Source organism: Sciurus carolinensis, chromosome 3 (genome assembly GCF_902686445.1).
Source record: "Sciurus carolinensis chromosome 3, mSciCar1.2, whole genome shotgun sequence".
Taxonomy (NCBI): domain Eukaryota; kingdom Metazoa; phylum Chordata; class Mammalia; order Rodentia; family Sciuridae; genus Sciurus; species Sciurus carolinensis.
Window position 1 is genome coordinate 13,023,327 of NC_062215.1, and position 17,961 is coordinate 13,041,287.

Sequence of the window (17,961 nt, forward strand, 5' to 3'; positions counted from 1 at the left end):
TCTTAAGATGAGTCGTTAAATATTTTACTTAACTACATATATACATATAATATACTCTCGGGATACCATTGTCTTCTGGGTTAACTTTGTTTTACCCAACAAGTTGTGGTCAATTATGTTTTCCTTATCATTCAGTTCTATAGATAAAATCTTAAGTCAGAGGAAAAGGGCACATTGGCTTCAAAGTAATTCTACGTGTGTTTTCAACCCACAGGACAGTATTGTTATTCCTTTTTACACTCACTACTTGTTTACACTGACCCACGTAACTGCCCTTTTCATTGCCCCTTCTTTTGTCCTGCCTTATCATTCTTTGGCACTAATTCATTCTGTGTCACAAAAACATTTAGTGTTTCTTTGATGCAAGTCTACTGACACCAGATTTCCTCATTTCTGTTTGTCTGAAAATATTCCTATTTTGCCTTCAATGTTGAGGGATATTTTAACTGGGTATGAAAATCTGAGTTGATTATTTCTTAAGCACGTTAACAGTGTTGTCATATTATGTTCTGACTATCGTCATTCCTGTCTCATGTTTTCTTTTTGTCTTAGTCCTGCTTCTTGATATGGCTGGTAATTTTTGATTGAGCACTGGATATTTATATCGAAAATTAGAAATGTTCTTTGTGTTATTATCTTCCTCAAAATGGGATTTAGGTTTGATTTTGACAGTCTGTTACCTAGAAGAAGACTCCCTACACTCGATCGTGAATTGAGCTGATCTGAAGATGGGTTTCCATCTTTGTGAAAGCCAGATTACTTCTTTTTAGAAAGTAGTACCTCTTCTGAGAGGATGAGCATTCCCAGGTCCCCCATTTGAAAATTTTGTCTCTTTACCAGAACTCTCCTCCTTGGCAAGCCCTGAACTCTCAGTGAGATTCCACAGCACCACATTCTACTCTAAGATCTGCACAGACTTTTGCTCAGCCTTCAGACCCACACTCTTGATGAACCAGCACATATTTTAGTTCAAGTGGAAAAGTAGTACAAAATGTCGGGTTTATCTCAATGCATTTCCTATATCTTCAGCTCTTGACCTCTAAATTCCTGGTTTTCCTGATTGCTATCCAATGTCTTCAAACAAATTTTTTACACTTTATCCAACTGTTCCAGTTATTCTCAGCAGGATAATTAATCTAATACAAGCTAGTTAATCATAGCTCAAATTTTGCTGTTTTTAACAAGCTAGTTAATCACAGCTGGAAATGGTTTTTTTTAAAAATGTCTATTGATGTATTGATTTTTTTCATCAACATCAAACTGTTTTAATTGTTTAAGCTGCATCATAAACATAAATAAATATCTGGTCTCTCCTACTATTTATATTCACCTTTAAAATAATTTTTTGGCTATTTGTCAATGTTTCTTCTCCTAGACTAACCCCAGAATCGTACAAGACAACCCATTGCATTGAATTTATAGATTAATTTAGGGTAGAGATGATGTTTTTATGACATTGTCTATCTAAAGATGTGACATATTATTTATCAATCTAGTTTTATGTTTGTCAGTCTTGTTTTATGTTTGTCAATAGTTTAAAGGTTTATTAGATTATCTTACTAAATCATGTGGTATCAGCACATAATTTAATAAGATAATCTAATAGTATACCATTTTGTCACTTTATAGGCAGGATTTTTTTTCACGCATTACATTTCTAACTGGCTACTGTTGGTGTGTATCTGTTGGTTTTTTGATACATTATTTTTGTGTTTAGTCATTTATCTCAGTACTTGGATGATTTTTAGTGGTGATTTTTTTTTTCCAGCTGATCTTGACCTGAGTGTCCTTATGTTTACATCTTGCGCAGGTGACGTGATGCACCTCGGAAAGTTTCAAATCACTGGTTATGTTAGTCAGCTTTGTATCACTATAACAAACACCTGAGGTCATCAAACTATAAAGAGGAAAGGTTTTCTGGGCTCACAGTTCTGGAGGTTTCAGTCCATGGTTGGTTTGCCCTGTTGCTTTGGGCCTGTGGCAAGGCAGCACTTCATAGCAGGAGCTTGCAGAAGGACAAAACTGCTCACCTCGTGACTGGTAAGCAAAAGAGGAGGAAGAAAAAGAAACTGGCATCCCATAATTCCCTTCACAGGCATACCCATAGCCTAAAGACCTCCCACTAGGCCCCACCTCTTAAAGGTTCCACCACCTCCCAATAGCACCACCTTGAGGACCAAGCCTGTAACACATGGGGAACATTTGAGATTGAAACCATAGGACTGGCATAAGACATTTTCCTTTACATTGGAGGCCCTGGCATTTCCAGGAGCATTGTCTCTAGCATGGAAATCTTAATCTAGCAAATCCCTCTGATGCAGCAAACAGCAGAACAGAGTTCAGGTGCCAGTCTCTCAGTGGAGATAGGGGAGGAACTCTTCTGACTTGGAGGATTGTGAAATTCTGTGTCCCTGAAATGACACCTTTACTGTGCCAGGGGGGAGCAGGGACAGAAATGCCTTTGAAACCTTTCAAACCAGGTCCAATGATACTTCTAAGAGTGCTGAAATGGCTCATGTCCTGCAGGATTTTGCTCCCCCGGCCCCCCCCCCAAAAAAAAAAAAGCTTGCAGATGCTCATAGTTATTTAGCAATGAGTATGTTTATTCATTGTTGTTTATACTAGGAAAAATTTTGAAAACAACCTAGCTATTCCACAGTAGGCAAATGGGTATATAGGTTTTGTTATAGGCAAATCAGAGAGCATGTATTCTAAAGTTACTAAAAATAGTAAAAAATAATGATTTTGAATAAGTAAAACAAAATCAGTCTACACATGGTATGTGCAGTGCGGTTTCATTTTTAATGCATAGCAAAAAGTTTAATTTGCATAGAAAAATTCTACAAAAAAAATACTAATAACAGAATCACTATTATCACTACTTGATCAGTGCTACCCCACTTGACCAGATTGTTCATGTCCATTCCTTTGGAGAAACACTGTAGATGCTTTTCTAGGCATCTTGTTGGACGTTCAACAGTCTTGGCCATCTCTCTTCAGCTGGACTTTTATTGGTAAGAGCAGTGGCCCTTGCTGGTTGCCCATGGTGCTACTTGGTCCCCAAGGAAACCAGTTCATCAGCAATCTCCTGCCAAGCCAAGGAGGAGCTTTGGTAGACCCTGACCTCCACTCCAGGAGGTCTGGGGACACATTGTGACAGGGCTGTGCCAGAGCTCTGTATCCTCAGCTCTTAGCCTGATCTGGCAGACAGGCTGCTGTCCTGCCCGCAGTCTCGGGGCAGAGTGCTTGGAGTGCAGGAAGCTGACTCCTTGGTCCTGCTTTGTCAAAGGATAGGGAATCCTTGCCCAGCAAGGCTCAGACTCCAAGAGCATCAGCAACGTGGCAGAGGGAGCTCGGGTGCCACTCACCAGTTCCCCAGCCAGCAGCTTCACGACCACGTGGTGGAAGGCAGTGTCTCAGAGGGGCCGCATTTAGAGAGTGAGACAGTAATGACCCTGAGGTCCCCAAGCTTCATGTGGCATGGTCCTTCTGATGCTGCACCCCTGCTGTGCTCAACACATAGTAAGCACTCCACTGTATTTGTGATGTGTCTACAGAGATGTCACGCTCTCCAGCAGGAAGGCATTCCACATCCTTACACAATATGAGAAAACCTAAAATCTCTCCAGCTGGTTGATATGGCGGTGAGAGAGGAGATAGGAGGTTTGAAATTTGCCAAGGGTGGAAATGAAAAGACTGTCATGATAAGAGGGAGGTTGTTGGGTGGAAGTAAAAAGTCCAGGCCATTTTGCTCTTTTGCAGGGGCAAATTCACCTTCTCCAATCTGTCCTGGTATTTATTCCTCTTCTGGTGTCAAGTTGTGTTACTCTCTTACTATAGCATTATACTGAGGGGTCAAGAGGTAGCCCAGCCTTGTTCAATTATATTTTCACAAATCCTCACAAGAATTCTTATGAGGTTATCCCTGTTTTACAGGGGAAGAGACTGAGGTTCAGAGTGGGGCCATGACTTGCCCAGGATGGCACACAAGAGAACCAGCACCTCAACTTGCATTTGTCTGATCCCTTATGCCCTTCACACCTAACATGGCTGTAAAGTCAAGGGAATAGACCATGAGCTGCAGGCCCTCCATCACTAAGTTACATCCAGAGCAAAGCCACACCTTGGATTTAGAGTCTATCTAGGTCATGAGAAGATGTTAATTAAGTGAGTAAAGAAGCTATTTTGGTAACTTCTGCTGTGTGTCAAATTACCTTGAAACATAATGGCATAAAAATACAACTGTTTTGTTTTGCCCATGACCTGGGGGTCAGGAACTTGGGGAGTGCTCAGCTGGGCAGCTCTTACTTGTGGTTTTTCATGTCAGATGTTGTCTGAGCCGGATGTCCATCCAGGAATGCTCAAGCCCATGACCGGCAGCTGATGTGGGCTGTGGGCTGGAAGCTCAGCTGGACTGTCCACCAGGGCATCTGCACTTAGCCTCCTGGGCAATTTCCCAACTAGGAACATTTTGCCCCCAAAGGGACATTTTTGTCTGTCACTCTTGGCATTGGGTGGGTCGAGGGTGAGGATGCTGCTAAACCTCCTGCAACACACATGACAGCCCCCTGCGATAAAGAATCATCCCGACCCAAATGTCAATAGGGCTGAAGCCGAGAAGCACTGTCCTAAAGTGTGGGGACTCCGGGGGAGTGGGGCTTCTTACCTGCAGGCTGGTTTCCCCTCCGCGAGCGCCCGGGAGTCAGGTGGAAGCCGCATCTCTTTTTATGGCCTCTGAAAGCCCATGGCCTTGCTACTGTGTACCTTAGACATCAGTGAAGTTACAAACCTTCCTCACTAAAGGCGAGGACACCTGGACCCCACTTCTTAATGGAGGAGTGTCAAAAATTGGTGGTCACTTTCTAACCACCCTTGAAGATAACGAGGACAGCCTAGTGGGAAGCAGCAGGATCACAGGCCAACCGGGGACTGTCTTCTGCTCACCAGCTCATCCTACTGGGCACTGGCCAGCCAACACTGAGTCACTGGACCAGCTCACAGGAGCAGCTGCCTTGTCAAGAATCCCCAAACCCTTCATCAGAGCAGTATGGAGGGTCTTTCTGGGGCCAGTAGGAGACTGGGGTCAGGGTGCATGAGTATGTCCTTCTCTTTTCCTTCCCCTTTTCTGCAATTAAACCCCATCCCTCCTCCCCAGCAGCCCCATAGCTGGGCTCCCATGGGTACCCCTAACCTCACCTGCCCTGGAGTCCCTAAGCACTCTTTGAAGCCCTTTTACTACTGGCTTGGGAGGAGAAATGTGCCATTAGTGATTTAATCTCCACAAGACATTTCTCCCTAATGGCCAGCCGGGAATGATAATTAGCAACTGTTAATTCCTGATAATTAACAAGCTAATATTTAGAGGTAATGGCACCGGTAATCATCTTACAAAGCTCAAAGCTGCCAAGCTTCCAGACCCCCGTTTTCAAAGGGCGATGCTGCATTTTGTTGTCCCCAACCCAGGAGTTAGCCAGAGCCCTGCATTTTTTGTTTTGCAAGGGAGTTGGAGAATTGATGTCTCTAATCTTTAATTTAGTTTTCTTCTCTAGCTAGAGAAATAATGCATGTTCTTTTAGAATCTTTGTTGAGCACAGAAAAATATAAAGAGCATAAAATATACATAACCTTATTACCTGAAGCATCCACCGTCAATACGTTGGTTTTATTTCTTCCCAGTCTGTAAATTTTTCACACAGTTGAGCGGATATAAAATGTATGGTTTCACAGTCAACTTTGTTCATTGAACATTAGAGGGTCAACATGTTTTCTTGGGGTGGCAAATTATAAAAATGTCTCCCTCTCCCCCTAAAGAAAAAACAATCGTAGTAGAAGAGGGATGAGATTCACGGGATGGAGAAGCAACGAGTTCCCCTGATTCTGTAGGAACTAGGAATCCATCCCCAACCAGAGTGTCTCCAAAGGGCCTCAACACAGCCTTGGGTAGAAGAATGTGTAGATACGCATGCACAATTACATAGGGAGAAAAATACTGCATAACCATGAACTAAGAGATTAATAATGGTGGTGTTTCCAGAGAGGGAACATACAGGTAATTTTCATTTACTGTGTTGTAATTCTCCATGCACTACAGAGAAAGAAGTATTGGATCAGCATTCAAAATATTTACATTTTGCACCCTCGTCCCTCCAAGTAGCAGGCTGGGTGATCTCAGGGACTCCTACCCTGGAACTTGAGTGTCTCATGTGTGGGTTGAGGGAAGTATGAGTCCTGCTTCCCTGCATGGTGGTTTTCTGAATCAGAAATGCTGAGTCATAGTGCTCTGCCATGACACTGATCCCAGGGGATATGCCGGATGACATCCAACTGGGACTCCCAAAGTATCACGCAATAGCCCTTACGTAACTGTGGGCCATGCAGCAAAGAAATTTTTCCAAGTATTGTGTGTTATCCATTTCCAGATTCCTTAAGCAACCTACTTTGGGTGTTTGTCCTTCACCCCAGACTCCCTGAAGCCATTTATTTGTTCAGTAAAAGATGGTGCAGTCTGGGCATAGAATATGGAAGTAGACCTGGGTTTAAATCCATGATCTGTCATGCACCTACAGTGTCCCGCAGGCAACTTAACTAGCATCTCTAAGCCCCAGTTTCCCCATCCATGAAATGGGACTGATACTCCCTGCTTCCCAGATTGCTGTGAGGTCCTGATGAGACACTGTACTTTGCACAGTTCCTGGTAGTTAACTGGCACTCGATAGATGATATTATTTATTTACAAATAAATACGATGAGACAATAGAGACATAGAATAGAACTTTATAATGAATAAGAAAGTTACTTCCACCCCATGTGGAGGTCTATCAATTGATTACACTCTCTGGGAAGGGATAAGACTTTGGGGGTTTTCCTAAGCACATTCCAGGTTTTGGGGTCTGTTGCTGCAGAGTTTAGCAGGCAAGGTCACCTTCAACCTCTTCTTTTATGTCTTGCTTTTATACATTCAGATCCAATCTCCTCACGACTTCCATCCCTCCAAATCTCCAAGACCCAAATCTTTCTCAGCTCTCTGCCAAGCTTAACGTTAAAATTGGCTGCTCAGCTTCCGCCAAGCAGCAGCGGTCATATTTCAAGAGCTCTGATCTGTCTGCTCTGCAAGAAGCAGGGGCTTAGTCCATTGTTGCCTAATAATAATACCCTACACCAGGACCGTGCTTCCGATTTTTCAAAACAGGGACTTCTGCCATTGCAGTCAACACCCCAGCAATTCTGTGGCGTGGACAGAGCAGGTGTTTTTATTCTTCATGGAAGGCAACATGGTTCCTAGAGTGGGTCTCACAGAACACAATGGAGATGCTGTTCTGTGGTCAAGGAAGTTTGGAAAATTCTAGAATAGGCAGAGCCAAACAGGTTTTCCAACCTTTTACATAGTATGCAATGTGATTCTTTAAGAACTATGATGCAGGGCTTTGCAAGTTTTTAAAACAAACAAACAAAAAAACAACTCCAGTTTCATATTAGAAGTACCTAAGAACATGTTCAAAACACCACTGCTCAGACCCCAGTGAAGACCAGTGGACTCGGGGAGTTTTAGACATCCCTCGGTGATTCCAGATTGCAGCCAGAGTGCAGGAGCCCAAGCTGGGCTGTGGGCTCCAGGGGTGCCGGCATCCATCTGCCTGGCTCCCCGCTGTTTCCCGGCCCTGAGCGCACTCTGAGCGCAGCCCTTGGCCTCGCAGGCAGTGGTAGGTGGGCTCAGGGCTCACCTTGCACAGACTCTTCAGCTTCTTGCTGGATGGTTCAGAGCTGGCTCCCAGCACTATGATACCCTCTGCAGGCAAGAGTCAGACCACTTCTGACTGCGGTGGACTTAAGAGGCCCACTGAGGTTGGCCTCTGGTGTGGCTTCCTTATCTGTGTTGACCCAGTCCTACAACAGATAAGGGTCAGATTAGAGAAAGATCCTTTCCCCCAGATACTTCTCTGCCCCTTTGCCTCTTTCTGAGACTGCTGCCACTCTCTGGAACCTGCTGCTGCCAGAGGGCCTCTGAGCCTCAGAATCCTTCTCAACACAGGAGCCCACCCAGCAGAGCTCTCTCCTCCCTTCTTGCTGTCTGCTAGCTCTACCATAGCCCTCGCTGGGCTGCTCTTAATTGATTGCGGTAGACGGGGGCTTTGTTCTAGATGGGACCCTCCAAGGGCAAGGGTGGAGTCTGGTTCATCTTTGCGGCTCCTGGGCACAATGGGTGGCTGAATGCTGAATGAATAAACGGTGGTTTGCAAGCTGTGAATTCCTGAGGGGCAGAGGAGAAGGGGGCCCCCTGGTCCAGTGGCCCAGCATCAGGGAGCTACCCGGGGGTCTTTAGTCATAGTTACTGCTCCTCATCTTGGCCTTCTCACCCTCCCTTCCTGCCCCAGAGCCAGCACCCTGCTGTCCAGCGTCCAGCCAGCAGCCGGGAAGATGAGCGCCTGCGGCAGGAAGGCCCTGACCCTGCTGAGCAGCGTCTTCGCCGTCTGCGGCCTGGGCCTCCTGGGCATTGCAGTCAGCACCGACTACTGGCTGTACCTGGAGGAAGGCGTGATCCTGCCCCAGAACCAGAGCACCGAGGTCAAGATGTCCCTGCACTCGGGCCTCTGGCGGGTCTGCTTCCTGGCAGGTAGGGGCACCAGCCCTGCCCCTGGGAAAACCCGCCCCAAGTCATTCCTCCCAGGGAAGAGATGCTGAAAGGAGACAGTTGTCACAGAGAAGCCCCACAGACTCTGCAAGGGGCTGGCTGCCGCGACCAGGACCCGGTTCCCAGCACGTGACCAGGTTCTCCACCGGGATATCCCGTTGAGCCCGCCCTCGCGGCTCCCGAAGCTCCGCCCTCCCACGCCCCGCCTCCCAGGCAGACCAAGGATGGCCAGCAGGTCTAAACCGCGCGGGTGCCTCTGGGTTCCTTGAGCTGCGGATCCTGTAACCCTCCAACACTGCGAGGCACGCTTGTGTAGCTTCCACCTTACAAAGGAAGATACCATGAATGAGATCCGGGAGGGTTAAGTCAGTCTCCCCTAGCTTGCAAGATGGGAAATACTAAGCAGTTGTCTGTTCCTCTGTCGCTGAAGTGACACACAAAAAACACAAAACAGGTCCTTGGGTTCTGTGGGATGGTGGCCATTTTGGTCCTACTTACCTACCTATCTGGGCCTCCCTTAATTCACTAGGGCTTCCCTGGCACCCTGGACTTGCTACTCCAAGAGCTCTGTTCTTTATGCCCTTATCATGGCCCAGCTCCAGTCTGCACAAGAAAAGCATTCCCATGTCCTGCAAGACTGGCTGCAAGCTGGGACCGCCACAGCGTGGTCACTGGGCTTTTCCAGGTGGGGCCTCTGTGTAGGGCGAGATGGTGGTTGGATGGGATTTAGCAGGCCTGACTTCCTGGTTGCTTGTTGGGTCTCCCATTCTGACTTCATCTTCCACTGCCCCAGACTGTGTGGCATCAGGCTCTACTGAAGCAGAGTTTGAAGTCACCAGGACTTGTTTTGTGACACCTGCCCTCATGAATCTAAGCCAGCCATGCACCACCGTGCCCCCCTAACCCCTGTCCAGAAGCAATGAGACAGAGGGGTGTTTGTTCAGGGTGCTGCTCACAGTACTAACCTCTTAGCATGCAGCTCATGGTGCTCAGGACCATCCTCCAGGAAGGATGTGATGTCAGGACATGCCCCCACCCCTGCTGTGGGTGGGTCACCAGCTAGGGACCCTAGGGCTTATATTCAGTCCACGTGCAAAGACACAGCAAATCAAAGATTTTAGAAGCATTTGGAAATACCATTGGAATGTACTAAGCTCAAATCCATGTTCATGAAGAACCTAGAAATATAAATAATTCTTGTCTCCACAGGGGAGGAACGGGGACGCTGCTTCACCATAGAATATGTGATGCCCATGAACTCCCAGCTGACGTCCGAGTCCACGGTCAATGTTCTAAGTAGGTGTCTTGAACTTTCTAACCTGGACCACTGGCTGGACGGAGGGGAGCAAGGCAGAAGGAAGTCAGGGTGACCCACATATTGTCAAGAGCCAAGGGGCTTAGTCTCAGCCTATTGTACTAGCACTTGTTCTGCAGATTAATTTTCCAGGGGTGGAGACAGGTCATTTGCATCTCCATGTCTTATGACCCCAGCAGTTGAGAGTGTGTTCATACCCAAGAAACTGAATCAATCTCCCTGGACTGCAAAGGGACCGACTTCATGAACTCGAGCTCACCAGTATTACTTCTGATCCCAGAGGGAGCTTGCAGTAGTGCAAAATAATTTTGATAACAGTCAAAGGAGCTTGGTTCCAGGGTCCCTCACAGCTACAAAAATCTGGGAACACTCAGTCTCATATATAAAATGGCATAGTACTTGCATATAACTTAGACACATCCTTCCTCAGACTGTAAATCATCTCTTTGAATCAGCACTTTGAATCTTCATGGGCTTCATGAAAGCCCATGGAGGGGCCCTGGTATTAATCACCTAGAGTTAACATGGACTCCACAGGTTTAAGACCTCAGTCCCCAACATGACTGACCTTACGTCAGATGCCACACACACACACCATCAGAAGTCCCTAGTCCACCTGCACTTGTAGTCATTTGGCTACAAATTTGGGGATTCCCGTGGCTTCCCAGATTCAACATTTTGCTAAAATGACGCACAGAACTCAGGCCATTACGGTTTTATTATAAAAAATACAAATCAGGACCAATCAAACAGAGAGACATACAGGACAAAGTCTGGCAGGATCCCAAACACAGAACTTCAGCGTCCTCTCCTGATGAAATCAGAATACATCACCGTCCTGACACATGGATGCGATCACCACCCAGGAAGCTCAACTGAGTTCTGGCGTCCAGAGTTTTTGTTGGGTTTAATTAAGTAGGCACCATTGATTGAATCATTGAACTCAATATCTAGCCCCCTCCCTTCCCATGGCTCAAACCCCCAAACCTCCAATCATGTGGCTGCTCTTTCCAGACCCCATCCTGAGTCACCCGTTAGCATAAATTTAGGTGTACTCAGGGGCCTTCGTGATTAGCAAAGACACTCCTGTCACTTGGGAAATTCCAAGGATTTAGATGCTCTCGCTCAGGAAACTGGGGGAAAGACCAAAGTCTTTACTATACAATAGAACTGTGCCCCAAGTAATCATAGGTTGAAGAAGACGGGCCAGTGGCTTTCCCCTGTACCGTTCAGGACATCCCCTTGCCCATTAAAATGGCGGATGTCCCTGAGAGAAAAAACAAGATGTCATGACCAGGTCCTTTCATAGCTACCATATAGCCGGCAGGGTAGACGCTTAGGAGGGAAGTAATTTATGCCCAGAGAAAACAGAGGCCCTGAATATGTTGTCACTTGAAGTCAGACCTTCTGGCCCTGCCTCAGGGACAAAAGCCCTACAAGTGCTGGGAGGTCCCCAGGCCACCCCATGGGTCATGCAGCTTTGAGGACCCTGGTTAGATACTTCGAGAACACTGTACTTGGGATGAGGAGTCGTGGGTAAGACTGCTAGAGGCTGACAGGCTCTTCCTTTGTCCCTTTAATTAGAAATGATTCGCTCAGCCACACCATTCCCTCTGGTCAGCCTCTTCTTCATGTTCATCGGGTTTATCCTGAGCAACATTGGACACATCCGTCCCCACCGGACAATACTGGCCTTTGTCTCTGGCATCTTCTTTATCCTCTCGGGTAAGTGCTGTTTTTTCCTTTTCAGGCACGCTGGGCTTTTGATATTTAACTCCTGAATGGCTCTGCTTCAGGAAGTCCTGGTCATGACCGTGGGTCAGCTCCTGGCGCTGGAAACAGAACAAGTCAGTGAACCAGGCAGAATTGAGTCAGGGCCGGAGGAGGCTTCTGATGGCCCCAGGCCCATCTGTGACCTTCCAGAAGAGCAAAGAGGCTTTGGAGTGGGGGCAGAGTCGGGCTAGGAACCCGGGGTATTTCCTCTCTAGCTCCCACTGATGAAGAGGACCCCTGTTCCTGAAGGGACTGATGTCATCATGTTTTGGCCTGAAAAATAAATACTATCTGCCTTTGTTATCTATGTCCCTTCACTCCCTAGTCCTCAGCTATCCCCAGGAGACTCTTGCTGTCCTCTTTGCTTGCCCACCACATCCCTTCCCAGGGCCCACTAGGGCCCCTTCACCATGGACCTGCCTTCCTGGCCTGGCACCGGGTTGTACTTCAGTCAGTCACGGTATCTACCAGGCCTTATTCTAGGTGCTGGCATCACAGCCTACAAACAGGACTGCACAGTGGAGATACAGACAAGTAGATGGGAACCAGACCCCAGTGTAGAAAGGGCCAGGATCAGAGCCAGCAAGGACTGCGGCGGGGCCAAGAGCAGAAGCCACAGCTCAGGCGAAGGGTTAATCAGGAAAGATGGCGGGAGAGCTACAGGTAGATGGAGGATGAGCTGGAAGTGAGTAGGAATTAGGGAAAGAAGTGAGGCTGGGGTGGAAGACATGGAGGGAATCGAAAAGGCAACGTGTGAGGGGAGTGGAATAGGATCATCACTCCTTATGGGGGGCACAGGAGAAATGGCCAGGGCAACAGAGAGAAATGGGGAGGGTCAAGTGACATTTTGGAGGTAAACTCAAGAGGACGAGGGCTAGACATTCAAGGGCAGAGTCACGGGTGCAGGCCAGTTTCCTGCTTGGGCACCGAGTAGGTGGAACATCACATCAGAGATCCAGGGATCACAGGAGAAGGAGAAGAGTCAGGCGAAGTTCATGAATTTCAGGTGGCAAATGCTGAGTTTGAGATGTCCAGGTGACATCTAGAAGGATGTTAGAGATGGAAATGGATGAGGTTACTCCCAGGGAGTGTGTGGAGAGAGAAGGGGAAGTGGGCACACTCTTCTCTCCTTCAGGGTGACCTGTGCACTTTCATGGAGACCATTTCTTTTGAAGATAATGACTTGGGCCAAAAAAGTGACTCTCAGGGCATGCGTTTTAGGTGTTTTGAACTGGTTGATTAGAGAGAGGAAGCTGGGGAGGAGGTGATCAGGTGGAAGATGGGTGGGTGGTTTAAATGATGTATGAATGGACAGATGGACAGGAAGGAGCTCTTGTGCATTATGACTGCCATATGACTCCCAAGTCACTTTAGGATCCTTTTTCAATATTTTCTTGTCAACATAGCTTCGTAGCCAGGTGGCAGTCAGATTGCCAAATGACAAAGAGCCATTCTCTCTTTCTCTTTCCATCCATCCATCCGTCCATCCATCCACATACCCAACCTTCTTTCTTCTGTCAATTCGTCCATTCATTCTTCAATCTACCCACCAACCCATCTGCCATTCTTTCACCTGTTAATCCAGTTTTCTGCCCTTCCATCCATCAATCCAACAAATATTTAGGGAGCATCTGCAATATCACCCGCCTAACCTTCACATGGTGATATTTCCACTTACTCAGAGACACAGATGCACAGTTCAGCTCTCTGCCTTTCCTTCTGTGAACTTCACACCACCGAGGCTATTGGGAATCCTGAGATTTAAACAGTGGGCCACAGGCCCAGAAATCTAGGATTGGGCTGGGCCACATGAAGTTGTTTTGACAACAATAGAGAGTGGCATTTGTGGACATTAATGATTCAGACACAAGTTAGGTATTTAGAAAGGTTTGAATCGCATCTGTTTCACTTTCATGTTCATCCTTTGAGATGCCCGAGTTTCATATAATAATGTGAATAGAATCAAAACCGAACAGCTCAGCAGAGTAATTAATTATGTCTTGATTCAATTACAGTTACTAATTGATGGGACTGATCCCTGAGGCAGTCATTTACACAATGGCAGTAGGAGTTGGGCCCCAGTGGCCTCCCAGTTAAATGCTGGCCAGAATCTGACATACTCTTTAGTCCTTTGCCTAAAGATCTCAGGCCACACCCTGTGCTCAGGTGGGCTGCACAGACCCCTGGCCATATCAGTAGTTGCCACAGTGATGTGCACCACCAGCTCCTGGAGAGAGGGCTGGAGGCCTGGCATCCTGCTCAGGGAACATCCTCTTCTGTTTTCTAGAAGCCACTGCTAGCTCAGGGTGTGCACGTCCATGTTGGTTCACATTAGTGTCACCTGGGGAGCTTTTAGGACAGTGACCAAGCATGTCCAGGGCTGGGGCTCAGGCAGGTATGTTTGACAGATGTGAGCAGCTGCAGGAGGACCACTGGGTTTGTCCACCCCTCGGGAGCGTGGCTGGACAGGGAGCTTTCTTAGCTGTAGCTATCCACCGCTACCTAGAAGGTGCTGGTCTAGACAGGATCCTCAGTACCTAAGTTCCTGCTTGCCCTTGAACTCCAAGATGAACGCATTGTGACCAGAAGGCCGGCAACTCTGTTCCTGATGCGTGCCATATTAGTAAGCTCCTGGGTCTCTGTGTTGAGTATCCCCTTCGCTCCCTTGTCTTCCTCCAGGCCTTTCTCTTGTGGTGGGTCTGGTGCTCTACATCTCCAGCATCAATGACGAGATGCTCAACAGGACCAAGGATGCAGAGACCTATTTCAACTACAAATACGGATGGTCATTTGCCTTTGCTGCCATCTCCTTCCTTTTAACAGAGGTAACCTGCCCACCGTGTCCTGTGTCAGAATGGGCCTGTTGGGGCTGGGCACCGCCCTGCAGGGCTAGGAGAAGGAAGGCATTCCAGGAGCATCCTGGAACACCCACTTCATGTCTCTTTTTCATGCCTAGCATGTGCCACTCTCTGGCCTTCCCAGGGCGCCTCTATCTGGGATGTCCCCCAGGCCCACTTCTGTCCCCACACTTACTGACCACCCCATGGAGCTCCCTCATGGCAGTCTCCTGTTCAGACTCCAGCAGGGGGATCCCAGCCAGGCCTCAGCAGTGAGCTCTCCTCTGCTTCCTCCTTGCTGTAGAGTGCGGGGGTGATGTCCGTGTACCTGTTCATGAAGAGGTACACCGCCGAGGACATGTACAGGCCGCACCCTGGCTTCTACCGTCCACGTCTGAGTAACTGTTCCGATTACTCGGATCAGTTCCTGCACCCAGATGCCTGGATCCGGGGCCGCAGCCCCTCCGACATCTCCAGCGACGCCTCCCTGCAGATGAACAGCAACTACCCAGCCTTGCTCAAGTGCCCCGACTATGACCAGATGTCATCTTCTCCCTGCTGAACCCCCGCCACCTCCCTGCTGTACTGTGGACAGCCAGACAGCCCTTCCCCTCCTCCCCTGCGGGCCCTTGAGCCCCAAACCTGTGGCTGGCAAGCCCAGGCCATCCCCTGCTTAGCTGTTGTTATTTGACCACATCCTCTCCCTGCTTCTCCTAGAGTAACTCTCACGCCCCACGAGGATGTCAGGACCCTGGAGCCAGGGAGCATGCTGATTGGCTGAGAGCGCAGGTGAAGCCCCGCCTCTGGGGTGCCAATCACAGCTGTGGCTCGGCTGTGTCCCCTGCCCGGGAGAGAATGGCGTTCTAGTTGTGTATTTATTCACTCACTCTCAACTTCACGCCCCAGCCAAGGTCAGTTCTGAGATGCCAAGTTCCTGACATAACAACCAGACAAGAGTGCTTGCCAACTGGCCTGGCCCTCACGTTCGTCATCTGGGCCATTGGGCCAAAAAATGACTCTGATAGGGAGGCCTGGCTGGTTCTGAAAAGTGTAGCAGGCCCTCCCCCCACCCCCACGACATGCTTTCTCCTATTTTTGTCACACACCTCGCTCCACAAAACACACCTGCCTGCAGACCCCCTTTCCTCTTCTCATCCTCCAGAGCCCAGCAGCACTGAACCAGGCACTAAGGCTGGGTCTGAGGCCATGCTGATGAACTCACTAAGAGGTGTGAACGGCTGTCTTAATAGCATGCCCCTGAATAACATTCAACAGGGGCCTTTAATGCCTTAACCCAAAGAGTGACTCTGGCAATGAGAATTTGAGTATTGGTTGGTCTGAGTCAATTGGTCCAGGCAATATGTCTGGTCCCGGGGGTACTGTCCCTGTGTACAAGGGCCATATGTCCCATTGAAGGCCCTACAATCTAATCACATAAACAGGTGTCTGTACCACCTATGTACAAGGCAGCTTTCAAAGGAGCTACCTGGGATTTGGAGCTGGATTTGGCGGTACCTGGTGCATTTTGAGCCTAAACGAGCCAGGCTCACACTGTTCAGCTGCCCTCCCAAGGTTGCCTGTGAACAGAATCTTCGAACCGTAATGCAGGTGAGCATCTGCCTCCTGGTTACATGACATAAGTAGGCAAGTCAGATGCCTCCAGCATACTAGGCCATTGTGACACCTGTAGTCCTGGGGGAACCCTCGCTAGGAGGCTAGAAACACCTTCTGTGAAGCTCCCAGGAGAAAAATGGCGGAGGAGCCACTGCCAGCCCTGACCCCGTCCATTCTCCAGGTATTGGCTCATCTTGTACATTTTTGATTTTCAGGTTTTAGGTAGAAAAACAATATCATGCTCTCTTTGCTGTGTATTTTTGCTGTGTCTGCTTTGCTCTTTGAGAAGCCATTAGGTACAAAGCCACAGTGGAAGGCTCTGGCAAGAGGTACAGGAAACCACCCAGCAGGCACCTAGGGAAAGGCAGCGTTTTAGTCAGCTCTGGCTGCCAGAAACCACCAAGACCGAGGGGCCCAAACAACAGAAATTTACTTTCTCACAGCTCCAGAGGCTGGAGGTCCAAGGTCAGGTTGTGGCTGGACTGGTTTTTTCTGAGGCCTTCCGCGTGGTTTGCAGATGGCCTCCTTTCTGCCGTGTCTCCCACGGTCTTCATGCCCATGTGCCCCTGAGGTCTCTTGGTATGTCCAGATTCCCTGTTATAAATACACCAATACACCAGCCAATTGGATTAGGGCCTACCCCAATTAACTAGATGATTGATTTTAATTTAATCACCTCCTTAAAGGTCCTGTCTCCAAACATAGTCACATTCGGAAGTATCGGGAATTAGGGCTTCAATATAAGAATTTGGGAGCGGACACGACTCGTCCCTTAGCAGGCAGGTTGGTTCATAGCTGGATTATGCCATTTGTGTCAGCGTGGTAGAGGGAAGAGAAGAGACACCAACCACCGACTCACCAGGGACCCCTGGGCAACCCCTCCTGCTGGTCCTGGTACTGTCCCTGCATACAGGGGCCACATTTCCCTTTGAAGGCTCTTCCCTCTGAGGAGCTTGGTGGAAATGGCTTCCAAGCCCATTCCCACACACCTGCCCACGACCCTAATGTTGGTTCATTTTGCTCTTGTGTGTGACTTTTCAACCCTGGCCTATCAACTGATAGCAACTGGGAGGCCAGCTCCCACGGCATCGGCACCCTGCAGTGATTCTCGGTTCTTTGGTTACTGTTGGCAGAACGACACCCAAGCCACGGTGCCACCTGAAGCAAAGGAACCAGTCAGTGTGCTTGGAGGCCATGGGGAAGCAATTCCAAGCTGGACAATGGTCTAGATGCTGTCTACTCCAATTTCTGTCATTGTGATTAGCTCCTAAGATGTCCTTTTCTCTCTCTAAAACACTCTCTGTCTGTCACCGTACCAGGCTTGTTTTTGTGCACATGGAAAAAATAGAACCCACTCCTAAACACAGGCTGATTTTTGACTGTGACATCATTAGGATGGAGTTTTACCAGCCTGGAGGAGGAGTGGCCACCTCAAGGCATCCTTGCCCTGAGAACAGGCAGTCTGCAGGCTTCTTAGGGACAGGTCATTTTCCTCTCTCCTGGGGGCGGAGGGATGTACTGATAACTGTCCCCTGAGGGCTGTCTCATTTCCCATCTGTAAATCAATCTCAGGACCAGGGCCTATGATGTTGTTTCTCCACAATCAAAAGATTTTTATCATACATACAAGAGTATAAACTCATCTCAGAAATCGTATACTAAGGCCCTCTTCCTTGGTACTTTCTGATCTTATGTTTCCTCAAATGCTGTGGGAAAAAAAAAAAATCTAGTGGTTTGGTTCTTTTCACCCTCAATAGATGGGAGGGATAGAGTCATATGCCAAAGTACTGTGG

The 17,961-nt window shown here is 48.2% G+C and overlaps 1 protein-coding gene across 2 annotated transcripts in view; it reads left to right on the top strand.

Moving 5' to 3' along the window:
* Cacng5 (calcium voltage-gated channel auxiliary subunit gamma 5) overlaps positions 1–17,742 on the top strand; it is a 38,490-nt gene extending 20,748 nt beyond the window's left edge. The window contains exons 2-7 of one of the 2 annotated variants that reach the window (XR_007107811.1): positions 8,373–8,611; positions 9,839–9,925; positions 11,529–11,669; positions 14,397–14,542; positions 14,859–15,465; positions 15,997–17,742. Coding sequence is in view for 1 of the 2 variants with exons in the window: in XM_047546045.1 (XP_047402001.1) it covers positions 8,416–8,611; positions 9,839–9,925; positions 11,529–11,669; positions 14,397–14,542; positions 14,859–15,116 (828 nt within the window). In the remaining variant the exon portion in view is untranslated. Of the gene's footprint in view, positions 1–8,372; positions 8,612–9,838; positions 9,926–11,528; positions 11,670–14,396; positions 14,543–14,858 lie in introns of both variants that reach the window. The other variant, XM_047546045.1, reaches the window with a different exon arrangement.
* Positions 17,743–17,961: the final 219 nt, after the last annotated feature.